This window comes from Sparus aurata, chromosome 4 (assembly GCF_900880675.1).
Source record: "Sparus aurata chromosome 4, fSpaAur1.1, whole genome shotgun sequence".
NCBI lineage: Eukaryota > Metazoa > Chordata > Actinopteri > Spariformes > Sparidae > Sparus > Sparus aurata.
In genome coordinates, this window is record NC_044190.1 from 33,325,031 (window position 1) to 33,343,392 (window position 18,362).

Here is an 18,362-nt window from a genome sequence, read left to right on the forward strand (position 1 = left end):
ATCACACACATTTTCAGATGTCATTCAATGTTTAATCATTGTGTATTAATGATTACACCCTGGGAAGAGTAATACGCCCTAAAAGAAATTGTTATTTCAACAGAAGACTCTGAAATGCGAGAGTTCATGAGAGTTCAGTCAGACAGATGAACATTTCTGCCAGTCCTCGTGTTTTTGATTCTGACTATCAGAATGTCTTTACTTTCAACGAAGATGAGTCGACGAGCATCTTAAAACTGGAATTTGATATATCATCGTGAGGGAATTAGATTTCAGTTTCAACATAAAGAAAAAAAGTACATTATTAACAAAAGCAATTCAAGGGTAAATGAATAATATGGGAATAAGTAAATATATTAACTTTATTCTAAAAAGTTACTGTTCAGTTTGACGATCACGTAAACGTAATCTAGTATTTATTTTCTTCCGATCAGATGACCTCGACCGAGTTGCTTAAACCACTTTCGCTGCGGCTCAGCTGCTGAGTGTCAACAGAAGACGGTCGATGATTGAGAATTTAAACCGACACATTAAAGCAGTTTGTCCTGTCTTGTAACTTCAGTCGTGCCACTCTATTAACTTTAATTGCAGAAGTATTTGTGACAGAGAAGAAGGTTGCTGAGAGCCAATTACAATCCAAATTGCTTCTTCCTGCTCTTTGTGTCGGGGCACCTTGCAATTACAGTTGATTTCATCATTCAAGTCGGTGTATTAGCATGTGAATAACTTCATTAATTCTTATTTTTTGGTGAAGTGGAGTAAATTATTGCTTCCTGTGAGCAAAGTGAAACCTCTGTTTCAGGTCTAGACTGTTGTGGACATGCGTGGAATGAATAAAAATCTGCAGAAAACAACTCCTGGAGGACTATATAATCTTCATTTACATTGATATCACTAAAATGAATGGCTAATTCCTCATTGTTATTGTGATGCACTTTCTGTTGCATTGGGTTAATTGATGACGCTGCAAAATCCACATGGGCTGATCAGGATGCATCAATAACTCCCAGAGAAAAACTGTCTTTTGTTTTGTTTTGTCCAGATTTTGTCAAATCGTGAGATAATATATCATAAACCTGTCTGTGTTGGCAAGGTTATTGCCAACCAATGGACCTTGACACTAAGGATTTAAAAGTCAGAGAATATTCTCTTCTTATAAGGCTTACTTGACACTGTAAATGCCATTCAGTCACAGAAAAAAGGGACTCAAACACAATACGCAGCGAGGCAGGCAGATTGAAAACGAGCTTTGAAAAGCGTGTTTTAATGAGCTGTCGTCCAAAATCAATAAGTGTGAGCAATAAAAATGGCAACTAATAGATGGCAAATGAAAATACGACTAATACAAGGCATGCAGTAGCTGGAGACAAACCAGAAGCCAAGGAGAAGCCAAGGTGGGAACACAAGGGGGCACGGGAGGACCGGGGAACAGGCACAGGAACACAGCAGATGCAGGAAACACAGGACTGATTTGAGGACGAAAACAGACGAAGGGAAAACACAGACTTTAATGCACGAAGGCTAATGAACAAATGACACACTGGTGTACACGGACAAAATGTCGGGAAAACAGACAAAGACAGGATGTGGAAAGTAAAAACCCAAAAGGATATAATCTACAAAGTAAAACAGGAAATAACTAACCAAAAAAACTAAACCATGACAGTGAATGTGTTACTGAGGCAATATAAATGAAAATTGGTAATAAAATTGACCAACCACGTACCTTGCGGATTTGGTAATTGATAAATTAGGTGTTATTTTACTTCCATTGATATTTTAGTTTCTGTTTAGTTGTATTTGCTGTGGGGTCCAAACATCTGCGATCATGTTGAAAGTCTTTGTTTGTGTCACTTAAAACTAATAATAAGACAGTTAGCACATTCTTTCATTGAGTGCAAGTGTCAGACATCAGTTGCTAAGTTCTGTGCATTATCTGCCATAAGGATTTCCTCTGGTATTACTAAAGGTCTTTATCTATACAAAGAGGGGCTTCTTCAGGGTCAAATCATAGCTAGACTAAAGGTTTCTAGGTGGGCAGTGAAAGGAACTAAAACACTTTGCAGAAACTCGATCAATTGTATCCAAAGCATGACCACACCATCGGAGGATCAATACACGAAGCTTAGTTCCCTTAGAGTCAGAAAAGCACCTTCATCACCGATACAGACTCCAATCAGCAGTCGGTCTGTCAGGAGAACGCTGTCCTGCAGTGTCTCAGAAGACAAGTAGCAGTTTCTAAACCACTTGAGGTGAAACAAGGCCAAAGGCTTCAGGTGGGCTAAGAAATACCAGAATGACTTAGACAATACCTGCAATTCACAGTGGATGATAAAAGATGTTCTATTTATCGATGAATTCAAGTTTGAAATTTCTGAAGGTCAGAAATGAATGTACATACAAAGGCGAACAGGAGATAAAATGTGTGTGTTCAACCAACAGTGAAGTTGGACTCCTCCACAGAAAGGACTCCAGTCTGACTGAGGAGAGGTACCGCTCCATTCTTCAGACACTTGATACACCCAGATGGATAAAGCAGCAGGATAATGAGCCCAAACACACCTCAAAGCTTTTGACTGAACCACTGGAAGACCAAAGAAAACCAAGGATTCCTGACTGTCGTTGACTTTCCTCCCCAGTCACCTGACCTCAACCCCGTTGGACACGTGTGGAAGCCCATAAAGACTGAGCTGGTGAAGCATTGTTCAACATCACAAGAAGCGTTGTTGGGAGACTGTCAAGTCATGCTGGGATAACATAAATCAGCAGGTCTTACATAAACTTGTGGAGTCCATGCAAGAAATGTTTTTTCAAAAGATCTTTCTTTTGTCCCAATTGGTTTAGTTGATGTCATCATTTGTACTGGGGGAAAAAAAATAGTATAGCATATCTTGAAGTATCTTGACTAATATTACCAGACTTTTGGACCCCACTGTATGCTTATCACACCAGCCACAAAGTTAATCAGCTGCTAGACCTGCTGTACTCCACCGGACTTGTCATGTGACTCCCTGATACTGAATGAATCAGTGCAACTTCATTGAGGCTACTAACTAAATGGAAAAACATGTTCTTCGTAGTTAGCCAAGCAAATGTATGCCAACAAGTGAGTTCCCTGCTAAGGAATAGTTTCCTGTGGCATCAACCGAGAAACACTTTTCCTATCAGAGCCTCTCACTGCAGTGAAACAGCGGCCCCTGCTGGAGAGCCGGAGTCACCTTCTTATTTAGTTCAGAAAGTAACCCAAGTCCTATTTAAGGTTTGGGCCATGGGCTTTGCTACTAATTTGAATATAAACTCAGTGGTGACTTCATTTTAATTTGATTTTTAATTTCAATTTCATAATTGAGGTCACAGTGGTTGGTGGTGTTGTACTGGAGTTATATTGGATTGTTTCTCTAATATTCTGCCCCTCTGTTATACAGGGCACTATGTAGTTATGTAGGAGAAATTGAAACTCAGAATTTTAATACTTATAATATTAATGTTGTTATTATACAAACTAAGGAAAATAAGATCCCCAGAACACTGTTTTAAGATGGAAATGTGGCAGGGTCCGCCAAATATAAACAAAGTAAAAGTGTACGACATTGTGTTGTTCAGCACCACTGAAAACTACAAAAATGTAATTTAGTTAAATTAATACCTCTCTGACAGTCAATCAGGACTAATTATAGACCTATTATAGAGCACAAATAGGAAACAGTGACTGTCCAGCTTACTTTTAATAGACACCCATAGTATTGGTCTATGAAAGTCCAAGGCACTCTGATAATGATAAAAAATAAACTATTATTATTATTAACTAGTGGGAAAGCCTATGTGTTCGGATGCTGATGAGTCCTGCAGAGAAAAACGGTACTCAATGTTAATATAGTTATTATAATTCTCATAAAGCAGCAATACAACTGCAAAAGATACAGAGAAGAAACAGAAATATACTGATGACCTATCACACAAAACATGCAACTTCCCCTTTATCATAATAACAATAATAAAAACAATAACAAAATGTTTTTCCATAGCACATTACACAACCAAAGGTTGCAAAGGTGCTTCACAGGACATAATACCAAACAGTACAAGACAGACAAATTAAGCAAATAAAATGCAATAACCACTAATATATCAGACATATATCACATTTTTTTTTCTAAAACTTATGATCTTTGTAAAGACAGAATAAATGGCCAGACAGTGTTTATATTAAATACAATGTAAAGGAAATGATTTACTAGCCTATAATCTATTTGGACCACAGCAGCCATTTATTTCTAATATTTCTGCTGTTCTCTAGTCAAACTTAGAATAAACTTGTCGTTTTTCATTTATTTCTACACTGCAGCCTTCATACAGGAGCTGCTGCTGACTTAACTACATAATGATAGCTTGTTACAGACTCCATGATGGTGTTGTGAGGCTGAGTGCAGTTTAACGCCACGCTGCTTGCCTCGGTCGGCGGGCCAGATTCAGCACCTTGGACAGAGAGAGCTCAACGCTGATTGGTCAACAGTGCAACGTCAGGATTAGAGTAATCCGCCTATTGGTCTTTATCAAAGTGACAGCTGAGTGGAGCACGCTGATTGGTCGAGAATCAGGATAGTCGGGATTTACTGCTCCGGTCATAGAAAGACAGAAGAAAGTAGGTTGTAATAACAGGGTATTAGTTTTATTTGCAGATATCGACCTGGTGGAAGTGTTTCTACTATCCGACACGTTTCTGACGCTTTCCTAGTGAAGACTGAGGACTGTAAAACTGAGAGGCGGCTGCTCTCCGGAGAAGGTAAGAAGATTATGTTTCCTACGGAAGCCGTAATTCCTGTGTATGATAGCCAGCTCTCTGTGAAAATGTCCAACTGTCACCAACTGCACCGACAGGTACGCTAGCTTGTTTTAGCTAGCGGAGTGTAGTGCTGCGAGCGTGTGTGTATGTGTGTCAGTGTGTAGTGGCTTCAATGAAACCGGAAGGATTCAGTGGTTCAAATCTTCTCAGCAGCACTGAGTCGGTGTCTGGAGGGCTCACACGTTAAATCCCCCGGCAGAGTGTGTCGACGCTTAGCTTACCGTTAAACTGTTCCTTCCTATGGAGTGTGTCCTCCAGGTGATGGTCCAGTAACACCTGTGGCCTGTACACACAAGTCATTACAAACCACCATATGTATGAATATATATATATGTATTTAAACATGTCAACAAGTCCTAACATCCAGTTTTCACTTATCCAACAGGTTCAAGAGACTGAGGAAGGAAATCTGACAAGCTCCACACTTCATCTACATGGCAGGTCAGTGATCACAAAGCACTGTTTGCAACCTGTTTGTATATCAGTGTTCAGTACTACATGATTAGGCGTGTCCTTTTATCGGAAGGTCGCTGGTTTAATTCCCCTGGTCTGCATGTCAAAGTGTAAGTGATACTTGATTCAAGATACTGAACCCCAAACTGCTCCTGATGTGCTGGTCGACACCTTGCATAGCAGCCACCTCCATCAGTGTATGATTGTATGTATGAATTACTGTAAGTTGCTTTGGACAAAAGCATCTGTTAAAATGTCGTAAATGTAATCACAAAATAATCGCAATATGACAAAGTGCAATATCCGAAATTGCAAGAACTGTGTTGAGGTGTTTTAATGACATTTATGTAGTGCTGCAGAGATGCTCTGGCCTACAAAGCTTGTTCTCCAGATTTAGTAAAGACATGTTTGTTTGGCAGAGACATGCCACATCATCATGATTTGACTTTATATTTTTATCATCCATAATGATGATGAATTATATCGCGATTGCAATATCTGTTATATTAATTGCAATATCACTTTTTGACCATATCGTGCAGCCTTACATAATACCTTTGCAGTATTTTGTAACCTGTTTATTAGGTGTTTATACATCACAACTGTTAGGCTATTTATTCAGTTTGGGATCTCAGGGTTTATGGATAAGTGCTGTGTGGAGCCTCATCTACTTCAGTTGTTTAGAAGAATTCTTGTGGACTATGACACATCACATGTCTTTCCATCGGATTGAGATTTAGTGGATAATGACAGCATTTTACTTTTCAGGTGAACTTATCCTTTAACTCAAGTCCCAGGTCAGGTCACACCAGTCACCAGTCCTACCTGCAGAATCAGTTCTCTATCAAAGACATGGTATTAGTACCTGTTGAATAGAGTTATAAAATAATAGAATTAATTAAATGTGTATTATACTTATAATGTTGTAATCGATATTCAATAAAAAACAAATTCATTCATAAAAGCTTATTAAGTTTTTAATTTCTTCTCAATCTAAATAGTGACTTCCCCATGACTTTTGAACAATGAAATAATAATGGCCAAACTAAAGAAGAAAACAAACTGAAAAAATAAACTCAGAAACACTGAGAAGTCATCCCACTCATCATTTCCTTAAGTCAAGTCAAGATCCTTTAACTTCCAAGTCCAAGTCGAGTCTGAAGTCAATTTATTTTCTGTCAAGTAAAGTTGAAAGTCATCAAAACAGTGACTTGAGTCCAAATCGCTGATTGTCTCTCTATATTTTAGCAAATGCACTATTTTCTGTCTTATATTCTCATTCGATTTTGTTCTGCTTCTGTGATTTCTCTTTATAAATATTTGTTTTTATACATATCTGTAAGAGCAATGATATCTAAACATTTAATTCCTAATGACTGCTTCACTGTAATCGTTGTGCATCTGACTATAAAGTACTTACAACTTAAAGACTTGAAGCCAAATGCAATCTAACTGTTATGTAACCCTTTGTCTCAGAGCCCAACTTCCCCCCGCTGCCGGGATTCATCCCACTCAGGCCCTGCTTCTACCAGGACTTTGAGGAGATCCCTGAGCAGCACCGCGGCATGTGCAAGAAAATGTACCACCTGTGGATGTGTAAGTGCTTCAAAGTGATGTTATGAGAGTAGAATGTTACATTATCCTTGCATCAGGCCACAGTATAAACTTCAGTTTCAGCTATGAAACTTTATGCTGACTTACTCTGCAGAGGCTGCCCGACTCTCCAATAAAACAACAGAAGCCTTGAAAAGAGAAAGAAAATCATCAGAAGTTTCCTGGAGGTCCCATAAACAGTCTTCCCCTCTGTTGTTAACTCATGATAAGAAGTATGTAACAGAAGGGCAATGGTTTACAAGGGTCCCTTTGGTCCAAAAAGAGTTTTTTATTGGCTGTTATCCTGACTGGTTTATTTGCTGATGACTCATAGCACTGACCAGATGGCCTTGGTTTGAGCCGGGCAGTTAACATTGAAATTGTGTTAAACAATTTTTGCCAGAAGCACTTTCATCAAAGTTTATGACACCATAAACAAGCAGTACAATGATGTTTGTGATATTACTCCAGTCTGGAAGCTCCCAGCCCGTCCATGAAGGCATGTTAGGAACAGCACTGAGGGATAGGGCAATACGCCAATTAACCAAAGGGTAATGTGAAAATAACTAAAACAAAGGTGAACTGGGGTGTGGATGCAGGGGCTGCAACTGATTCTGACTCTCATTTCATCCAAACACTTTTCTTTCCACAGGCGTGTTCTTTTCTGCTAAACAATAACCATAAGCAGGTATTCAAAGTCCCAATCTGCTGTTGGTTGTGCTGTTACTTCTTTCCCTCTGTAGCAATTTTCTGCATCACTTTTTCTTTCATTCGGCTTTGCCGTTTGCCATATGCTACAATGTGCTGGCATGGCATGAACTGTGCTTTCTATACCATTGAATCTGTACATAGATGCATTTGTTTATTTCACTGCATGTGTGAAAATCATTTGAAGCCAACGTTTGTTCTGTCGTGTATTTAAGAACCCGACTGTGTTCCTTAATAGCCGTCATGTTGCAGCTGTGTTTGGCCTCATAATTCTCTTGTAAAGCACTCTGCATTTTCTCTATAGACCGACTTTTGAAGCTGATTGGCCTTCTCTGCTAGTTTAGAGAAGAAAGATGCGACTGAAGCACAGTGCTCCAATTAGAATTAAGTGCAACTTAAGCGGGGAGTACTGTAGCCTCATAACATCACTGAGAATTAGAAAAAGATATCCCGGAAAGCCTATTCAGGGATCACCAGCCATCTTGTGAGTCAAGCACTGCAATTTCATATTTCACGTTATGTTAATGTGCCTGCTTTCATATCCATTTTCAGATCTCCTTTTTGCATGTGCATGTCTGTGTACCCCAATAGATACTTTCTTCTGCATCTATGCCTGAATGACAGTATGTCTGTTTTGGTCTCAGTGAACAGTGCTACTCTCGCGGTGAATCTCATCGGCTGCTTTGCATGGATGTTTGGTGGAGGTGGCGTGACCAACTTTGGACTGGCTATCATCTGGCTCATCATGTTCACTCCCTGCTCTTACGTCTGTTGGTTCAGGGCCATCTACAAGGCCTTCAAGTAAGTCAGACATTTAAAATATTGCTTTGTCATCACCTCATTGTACAGTGGGGTTTTGTGTTGCTGCACTGTGCTGGCACAGTTGTTGTAGTATAAAGCATCAAAGTAATTATGTCGAAAATGATGCCATCATATCTATTGACACAGCCAGTGTGGTTATGCCTTTAGCCTTTCAATTATGTTTTTTAGGTTTGGCCTCATTTCATAAAATCTCCACACACTGAAAATCTGTTCGAGTTTGAGTTCAATTTGGGACAGGACAGTTTCCTCTCACTGCTGTCTGTCTGAAATTGTTGTATCAGGGCTCCAAGGTGTGACTATTGTGGTGGCACCTGCATCCAAAAACCTGTCAAGTGCAACTAAACATTAAGGCACAAGAAAGCAGTTTTAAACCTAAACTTCTTGAAAAAAACATGTATTTTTTTTTTCTGTTTACATCATTTACATAATGTGTTAAGAAATTGAATTAAAATGTGTTATTGGGCGCATCCATGATGTGCTGGTGTAACTAAATGAAAAACTTGGTCAAACTAAAAGTTTGTTTGGAGCCGTGTTAAATGTATGGAGAAGCTCATTACCTGTTTTGTCACGCCTCTGGGCCCTGTCATACAGATGCACAGGTTCCCTTTAGCGTCTGTGTGCGACATGCACAGCCTTCCTGGCAGAGAGGTTTTCTTCCAGCACAGTCGATGATGCACGGATGCAAAATGTGGGATGTTGCCCTTCACTCTGGTGAATATCAGGGTATCGGCTCGTAGAAGCACGTAACAGCTCCTTGGAGGAGAAAGGAGTCATTACCGACAGAGGGGAAAGTAAAGCAGTAGCACACAGCCGTGGAGGGAGAGTGCTGGTTCCGCCGTCTGTCTCATTGTTATCAGAGTGCAGCAGCAGGGGAGGATGCTGACACAGTTTGGCCACTCCTTGACACCCAGACTGACAAATTAACGCCAGTGTGGACTGACCAAAGAACCGCGGCAGGGTGAGAAACCCGCAGTCTAGCACGGTCCTCTGACTTGACCATCAATGGGCGTGTTAGCATCCCTACAGAGAGGCAGATGTGGGAGAAGTTGTGTCATTGTTTGAAAGGCATGTGATGACATAGTTTCATCGTGATTGGCTGCGAATCAACCTGGAAATTTTGAGCACTTGGATTCCTGAACATAAGTGGTGTAGCATGGGAATGACCTATTTAAATTCATAGATGACATGAATAACATTACACAAGATCCATCCGTTATCTTTAACGGCTTATCCTTCGGAGGGTTGTGAGGGGCTGGAGCCGATCCAAGCTGACATTGCGTACACGTGTTCATCACAGCGCTGACACAAAGTCACGCTCACATTCACACTTAAGGACAATTTAGAATCAGCCTTCATGTCTTTGGACTGTGGAAGGATGGTAGAGAAAACCCACTCAGACACTGAGAGAACATGCAAACTCTACACAGAAAGGAGTATGCATTCTGTTTGCGTTTGGAAATATTTCTTTATCTTTTCCTTTTTCTTTAGGAGTGACAGCTCCTTCAACTTCATGCAGTTCTTTTTTGTCTTCATGGCACAAGTCGGCATCAGCATCATCCAGTGCATCGGCATCCCTGGATGGGGAGTTTGGTAAGCGTCATAGAACGATGGATGGCGCGTGGAAAATGTTTACTTGGAGTAGTTTTTGAAATGACTTACAATTTACTCGCAATATTCAGCACAAAAGGTTTAGAATCCGAATTTTTTGCATGTTTATCGATCTTTCATATAAAGGATTTCATTTTATGTTGAGTCCTTGAAATTTGCTCACAAAGAGACTACTGCCTACTATGATCTACCTGTATTCATTCCTTTTGAAATACATGTAGTAAAGTTAGATAAAAAATGAATTCTCAAGTAAGTGTAAGGCACAGATTCCCTACTCAGTCTGTGCTGCAGCTCATGTACGAGTCATAACTAAAGTTCACAGATAATTCTACCAGCAATTATAAACGTTACTAATTAATCTTTATGCAACAAAAGCTAACATTAACAATCAGAAGTTGTTTTAATAAGACTACAAAATGTACATTTGAATGAAACATTTCCGTGTCCAGTGTGGTGGTGTTCTTTAAAGACCTTGTTCTCTACTTTCATTAACATGACAGTGATGGAACATCAGAAATTGCCCTCATATAACTTTAATGATGGTCCTGTTATTAGATCTTGAGAGGCTGTTAAAGAGATCCTCAAAATGTCACCGGACTCAGCCTGATGATCAGAAATTAATATTATGACAGCCTCCATAAAGTTTATAAATGTCACCATGTGCAATCGGATATCCCCATGTATGAGCTATAAAACTTTTAAACTTTATATTGCAGCACTTAAAGTCCACGGAAATTACTGGCATTTAACATCCAGATGTCCAGTGGGAGTATCATGACGAGGAAGACACACAATCTGATAACAGACAGTTATAGTTCATGTTGCGATTGTCATCTGAAAATGATCCGTTTTATATTGGAATTTGTAACTAGTCATCTGTCTCTTTTTCAGTGGTTGGTTGGCTACCATGTCCTTCTTCAGCTACAATATTTTGATTGCGCTGATCATGTTGGTCCCTACAATCATGTTCACAGCAGTGGCCTCACTGTCCTTCATTGCCCTCACTAGGGTAAGACTGTAACTTTTATTTTCCTTACAAAGATACAGGGAAATCAGTTTGAATCAATTTACTGTTATTGCCTTCCATGCTTTCTTTAGCCAGAGGTTCCATATTATCTATTTTATCACGGGAGAAAATAATGTCATAGGCCTTTGCAGTCCAGAATTTGAGATTGATTCATTATTTTTTTTCTCTTATGTCAACAAAGCAGCATTGTTTAAAATAATAACAGTGTACCTTAAACACAGTTTTCCCTAAACAGACTTAGAGAAGTCCATAACTTTTAAACTCCATAAAGGCTTGTTGGTCACAACTTGTCACAACACTTTGTCTGCAGATCCATAACTACTACCGTGGCAGTGGGGCCAGCATGTCCAAGGCTCAGGAGGAATGGACCACAGGAGCCTGGAAGAACCCCCACGTCCAGCAAGCAGCCCAGCAGGCCGCCATGGGTGCAGCGTCTGGAGCCATGCAGGATCAGTACTCCAGCCCACAATATAATGATAACCAGGTGTAGCCTCTCTAAGACAGAGGTGTCAAAGTCATGTCATGACAGTTATGCCAGGGTTAGGAAGATCGGACCATTTCCCACAATATCATGGATTGTTAAGTTACAAAATGTAGCAGAAATGACACACTAAGTGTAACATGTTCAGGTTTTTACAATTTTATGAAATCATTGATTTGGAAGCAGAATTGTCAGTGATTTCAGACAATTTCATTATTTGGCTAATATGTCTGAACATCTGTGCGAAGCTGGTTTTGCCTTTATGTATTAAAGGTACATTGTGTAGGATTTAGGGAGCGTCAATTGGCAGAAATTTAATATAATATTCATAATTATGTTTTCATTAGTGTGTGATCACCTAAAAGTATGAGAAACATTTATATTTTCTATCGTTTTCTTTACCTTAGTGTGAGCCTCTTATATGGGGTCCATGATGTTTTACTGCCATGTTTCTACAGCAGCTCAATTGCACCCTGCAACCAAACTGCTAGATGTCACTACATCCTGCACACTGGACCTTTAAAGGGCAGGCGGATTATTTGTAGTGTTTTATATCATTTCGTATGTTATGTTTTGTTTTCTGTTTGGGTGGTTGAAATGAAACTAGTTCTGAATGTTTATTATTTTAGTGGCTCCATGGGAGCTGTGTCTACTGTAATTTTTGTGTTGACCAGCAGTTGTAGCAATTTTTATTTTGAAAAATACAAGCATTTATGTACAGTAACTTAAAGCAACATTATGTAGAAGCAAAACATGTACGTACCATTGTGATTCTATCCTCTCACTGAAGTTATACAATTCATACAGGTCATCAATTTACATAATGTTGCTTAAAGTTGTGATGTAGATTCAATTATTATAAGTATAATTTAACTTATGTACCAATGCACTATGAGAATGATGAATTGGTTAGGTCGTAAAGTTTTTTTTTGTCTTTTTAAATGAAGTTAAACCAAAGATCAAATGTAGTTTTGTAACTTTCTTTGAAATAATGCTGCTCTACTCGACCTCAGCTAAATGTCATCATATTTCTATGCAGTTCATCAATGATTGCACTGTGAAATGATCAAATGTTGCTCTGTTGAAAGGAAGTCTGCCTGTCTTACAATAAGAAACAGTGTTATTGCAAGCGTTCAGCTGAATTTGAATAGAAACAGGACATTTAAACTTACTTGACACTGACTCTTTGATGGTGACTCGTCCACCTTACATTGAAAACATCACAGAACTATTAAATCAGTGTTAACGGTTCTATGTAAATACAAGTGAATATGTGACCCATGTGCTGTAGTCACTTATCGTTCATTAGACATGTGAGGGTTTTGTACTGAATGTCAATTTAGTTGATGTCAAATGCAGTGTGTTTAAAAGATGACTTCTCTCGTGCTGTGTGGCTGTCTGACCACAGGGAGGCACTGATGGTTTTAGTATGAAATAAAAAGCTCCATCATGTAAAGATTACCTTCATTCATCCTTCACAGATCACAGTCTGTATTTATGGTCGTTCCTTCTATTTCCTGCTTCTCTCTTTTCCTCCATTTCTCTGTCTCTGTGCAAAGAATATTCTCCCTCCCCATCACTCCGCACGAGGACTATGGAAATCAAGATAATCTCATTGAAACACATGTCAAATGCTGTGTTATGTTGCGACACGTGTGCTCTATTTTAGTGGTGATGTACATGACATTGACAGGTACTGCATGGTCATTTGGATTGGTCGCCTGTTGGCAGCCAAGCAGCTCCACTTGGAGCAAGCAGGGAGTAAAAAAACCTTGCTCAAGGACAGTTGGTAGTGAATGGCAGATCATTGCTCACCCTCTCCTCCCACCAAGCTGGGGTTTTATTGGAGTTTCTCTCTGACCTCTGGCACAACTATTGTTTACTTCTGATCCTATATCCAGTGAGGAATCTTTTTTAAAAGATAACAAAATGGTAGTCATATGTAACTTATATTTGTTCTGTTTGAGGGAAGAGAAGCAAACAATCTCTACATTTTCTTAAACTTACCTTTTTCTCATAAAATGTTTAGTCTTGTTTTGTTTTTTTCCTTAATCAAACTATATATATTTATCTAACAGGGTCCCGTTCACACATTTAAACCACTTTATAGTTACCACATTTGAATAAAATGAAAGATGTAAGTGTGTTAAAAATACGATCTTTAGACGAGCTGCTGAATTAATCTCCACAGACCGCAAAAAGTTTGTTGTATTATTCCTCTGCAGTTATCCAAGACGGTTGCTCTGCACAGAGCCTCTTAGTTCTGTGAACATTTTGTTATGTTTGCCCCATTTAATCAAGACATTGTACTCAATCATTAAAATGCGATTTTAAATTGTTTCCAATACATTACACACTGCAAATGGTACCGCAGCCACATTTAAACACTGTTAAAATGTGGAATTAGAAATAGGAGGCAGATTCTTTGCCTTCAGGTGGTAGTATTGGTTCTCTATGGCCGTCCACCCATCACACTGACTGTCCACCGGGGGCACTATATGACTTTTATTTCTTCCTCCCAGTGATCTATTCATAAAATCTGTACTAGAGCTTAAGAAATCTGAGATAGTTAGGGTGACTGATACGACTCGCCCGGGCAGAAATGGTATTTTTTTAAACTTACAACGAGGGCAAACGCAATTTCTCCCTTGACATCCTCCCGAGCAGGTGACCATCAAAGATTAGATCCAAAATACACTTAAAATCGATTTATCTGTGGATGTCCCTGCAGTGTGTGAGTGATAGAATTACCGTGTGGAGGGGGGTGGGGAGATTACACAGCGGTACAGATACCCAGAGGACCGACCAGCAGCCACCAGCAAACACTGTAATTGCTACACACATGGAAATCTCTTGTGACAGGTGGTGACAAGTCTTCAGGTAAACAGGACTGTCAACTACACAATACAGTCATTGATTCATAACAAATTAAGACTGCGCTTTTCCTTTAAAAAATCAGGTCTGTCCATCTGTAAAAGACAATGTGTGGCTAGAACATTTGGCCTAAATGAAAATCGTGTCTTAATGTGGGCTTAAGTGGGATATTGATTGTTAGTTGTCCGTAACACAAGCAGAAATGCACGTTACCTTGTTTGTTATTCTCATACCCTACTCTGTCTGTACCCATGTTAGCATCTTCTATCTTGTTAGCATCCAACAACTGTTCTGAGTCTTTTTATACATATTCACGGAAGAACTGTTAATTTCAGCAGAAACAAGCTGTTAACATTATTCTTGTAAGCAGATAATTGCTCACCAATACATCCGACAGACACCAAGCATCATTAGCATTAATTCGGACTTGTGTTTATGGCCACCTGACGAATGTAAGTCCAAATATTTACGACCCCTTTTTGCTCTGTTTTTGGTCTAGACGAGCTCCTCTGGGAAATTTCTGGTTCTTGAGCTGCTAAACTCTCCACTATGTTCTACAGCTAGGAGCTAACTCTCTCCATCTGATATTTGGTGCTCAGCTGATGGGCTAGAGGGCTGTTTTTTTTTTTTTTTAAAAGAGCTTTTTCCTTGAAAAAATAGCTGGTTGCTGTGTCTGAACTGCAAAAAAAAGAGTTGCGGGCTCAAGCACAGTGGAGGACCACAAAGCCATGGGGGGACAAATCAGGACAACGGGGAACACAAGGAACACACAAGGACCAGAAACAGACACAGGAATGCAAGACATGCACAATGACAACAGATGAAGGGAGAAAGACACTTTTGAACACACCAGACATTATGGGCAAGTCAAACACGGGTGTACATAGAAAAAGGGTTTGAAAAGACAAAGGCAGGAAGTGGAAACGACAAGGATGAATTTTACAAAATAAAACAGGAAACATGTAGCCTGAAAACCAAAACCATGACACATTTAATTGTCTGTTCATCTGAAAATATTGATTATAGGGCCCCTGGATTGGGAATTTTTCTGACTGAGACTTAACACTCTCGATGTTTTTGCTTCATCATTATCAATCATGCCGATGTCGAGGAGGCGGGAAAGGGGAGGTGAGGGCCACACGGAGGGCCCTAAAGTTGACGGAGCACAGAGGGCCTTTTTGTGTTATTTTTCTCAGGAGGGATGGCGATAGAGGGCCCTTTCATGCTCTTAAACACACACACACACACACACACATTACTGTCCGGTCAAAGGTGTACAGATGTGGAGTCGTGCACGCAACACAGGCATGCTTTTATGCCGGTGTGTCACAAACAAACACACATGTGCACATGGAGCAGGCAAGTCAGACAACCTGTGGTAAGGTAGAAGGCGGTGAAAGGTAATTCACACAGGGTTGGAAATTCAGCTGACTCATTACTCATTTTCAGTTTCAGCTCTCTGTTAAGACATTCCTTTTTTTTTTCTTTTTTTTTAAGTCCGGGGGCGACAAGGCCGACAAAGACTGATCATGAGCACACGACGAGAACCCAAAGCAAAGGTTTAGATTGAGTTTACCAAATGACCTCAAGAAGCAGACCGGAATCAATGAGTCATTTACCTCTGCCTCTGTGAGTGTGCATCTGCAGCCGGGGGTTTTTACAAATCGTCCACTTAATGTTCAAGCGGGGATTCAAACAGAATTAACAGTAAGAAAAAATGGGCGCAATAAAGATTTACAGTACGTTCATAAGTGTTTGCTAAATCGTCCGCTTGCATCTCCGTAAAGTATTCGCTGTTAATTACGGCCCTTTAATGCTGGTGACCTAAAAATACTCCTCAGCCTTCGTTAGGGACATAACAGCAGCTGAAATGAAAGCATTTCTCTAAGACTAACAAAAGTTTGCCATGACCTGAAATAGATAAAAGACAGTTGAAATGCTGAAATGTGCTAATGGAACACGCCAAGTGATGATAATGATGATAATAACACTGCCCACACACGGTCACTGTGAGTGGCATTTTGCTTCAAAGTTTCACACTGTAAGTACCCCTGTAGCGACTGTTTTGGTCAATCAGGTTGTTCTAGACAAAAAACAAAAACTACTTGGTTAGGTTTAGTAAAAGATCGCCGCTTGGGCCAAACAGAGAACGACTTAGAGGGACCCTGTAGTACTGCTGTTGGTGCTGCCGTGTGCATAGACAGTGTTAGTGGCATGGCAATCACTAACAGCCTGGCTACTGTCTGAAGCATATCCATATTTGACCAAGAAAACCCAATACCCAACCCTGTCCATTCACTCCTGTTTAACCTCGGTGTCTATCACGCTCCCTCTTCGCCTTCTTTGCTTCCTCCATTGGCGAGGTTCATTTTTCTTTTGCAGAGTAGAATTTCCGCAGTTGATCCAGTTGTTCCAATGTTACCTGGGGATAGTGACCGGGAAAAAAAACACAATACCTCTTCCTGTTTTGCAAATCCACTTTCTTTGTGCATGTCCAGGAAAATTCCAGCTGGCTGGACGAACCTAAAGCACGGTGAAAGCAAGGTTTTAAAAGGAATTGGTCTGTATACTTGGATCGTGTCATTCTTCTGCAGCCATTACACTGTACAATCAGTATTTACTACAATGATAAGGTCAAGAAAAGTAGTTGTCTTGGGATATGAACCCCAGTCTCCAGGGTAAAAAGTCCTGTGTTGGGTCCATCCAACCACCCCAACCTCCTCCTGACATTGACTTTTCTCGTTACTTGTACAACGTTACCTCACTTTGTCAACACATTACACTAGTGGGGCATGTTCAGAAATGTCATCGGAGGGGCACTTCATGGTTGGAAGAGAAAGGTCATGCAATGGGAGTGAGAATGGGTTGACACGACAATGCTGACAAGAAAAAGGTGTTAATGCCGACCTTTAATCTTTTTGGGTGCAGCGCTTCTCGTGCTTCTTTGTTGATGGTCAAGAAAGCGTATTCAGTGTATTTCCCAAAATGTTGAACTATCCCTTTTAACAGCGAAATGACTTCTGACATTGCCCAGCTTTGGAAAACACAACGAGAGTGCAGCTGGGACTGCACCCTTTGATATTTGTGTTGACACAAACTCAATCAAATACAGCAGCTCCCAAAAAGCTATTGGCAGCGACCAGCAAACATTCCCACCCTAGATCATCTTTACATGTACATGATGAGAGGAATGAGAGCATCCAGCCAGCTACTAAGGAGGGGTCACCCAGCTGTCTGGACCGGGGCCATGTTAGTCAGCTACAGCGAGCGAGTGCTGCTGCCACCAGCCTGTGAAATCACCGATGTGATGATGGGAGTCGTCCCCCTGACAGCACAGGAAACGGTGACAGTGGAGGTTGGAGAATGAGTCTGGTGAAATATGGGCCTGTCAGAGGGGAGAGAGGCTGAGCACAGCGGCACAGGGCCGTCGCTCCCCGTGGCTGACTTCATCATTGACACTCCCCATGGAGCCGGCGGAGGGATGGGAGGGTGGGCGGGGGACCCGATTAAGGCTGGAAGCCTATCTTCCCTCCACAAGATCTCCTCATTTGTTCTAATTGCCTGGGACTATAAACACGAATATCCCAACTTCAATTTCTGCCTTTCAAGGAAGGAAAGCCTTAATGAGAATTTATTGCCCTGTTGTTGTAACCGTGTGGACTCCCAGGGATGCCGGAGGAATTTGTCCATTTGCATACTCCTTAAAATTGATGAGTGGAGAAAGTGAGGGAACTAAGTTGTAAGAAGGGGTGCTTTTTCTGCTGCCGACACCAAATACAAGCCAGATGTTTCAGTGATGAGGCAGGCGGTATTTAAGCTGTCAGGCGATGCACTCGACTGTGTCATGTGTCTATGACACAAGCTGCTTCTTTGTCTCGTATAACGCCCATCGCTTTCGATGTGAAGTGTTAACACAAGGAGTGAAATGTTTGTTAACTCCGATATCTATGTAT

General features: G+C 40.5%; 1 protein-coding gene across 1 annotated transcript; it reads left to right on the forward strand.

The window, feature by feature from the left end:
* The first annotated feature begins 4,594 nt into the window (after window positions 1–4,594).
* On the forward strand, window positions 4,595–12,991 carry LOC115579730 (secretory carrier-associated membrane protein 5-like). Its single transcript, XM_030413340.1, has 7 exons — window positions 4,595–4,783; window positions 5,229–5,284; window positions 6,773–6,892; window positions 8,242–8,398; window positions 9,908–10,009; window positions 10,919–11,036; window positions 11,365–12,991. The coding sequence occupies exons 2-7, from the start codon at window positions 5,278–5,280 to the stop codon at window positions 11,542–11,544; spliced, it is 684 nt and encodes a 227-aa protein (XP_030269200.1). The 5' UTR covers window positions 4,595–4,783; window positions 5,229–5,277; the 3' UTR covers window positions 11,545–12,991.
* Window positions 12,992–18,362: the final 5,371 nt, after the last annotated feature.

Coding starts and splice junctions, on each gene's coding strand:
- LOC115579730 (XM_030413340.1), top strand. Junction 6,893..8,241: donor AATGTACCACCTGTGGATGT/GTAAGTGCTTCA, acceptor TTTTGGTCTCAG/TGAACAGTGCTACTCTCGCG. Junction 11,037..11,364: donor CCTTCATTGCCCTCACTAGG/GTAAGACTGTAA, acceptor CTTTGTCTGCAG/ATCCATAACTACTACCGTGG.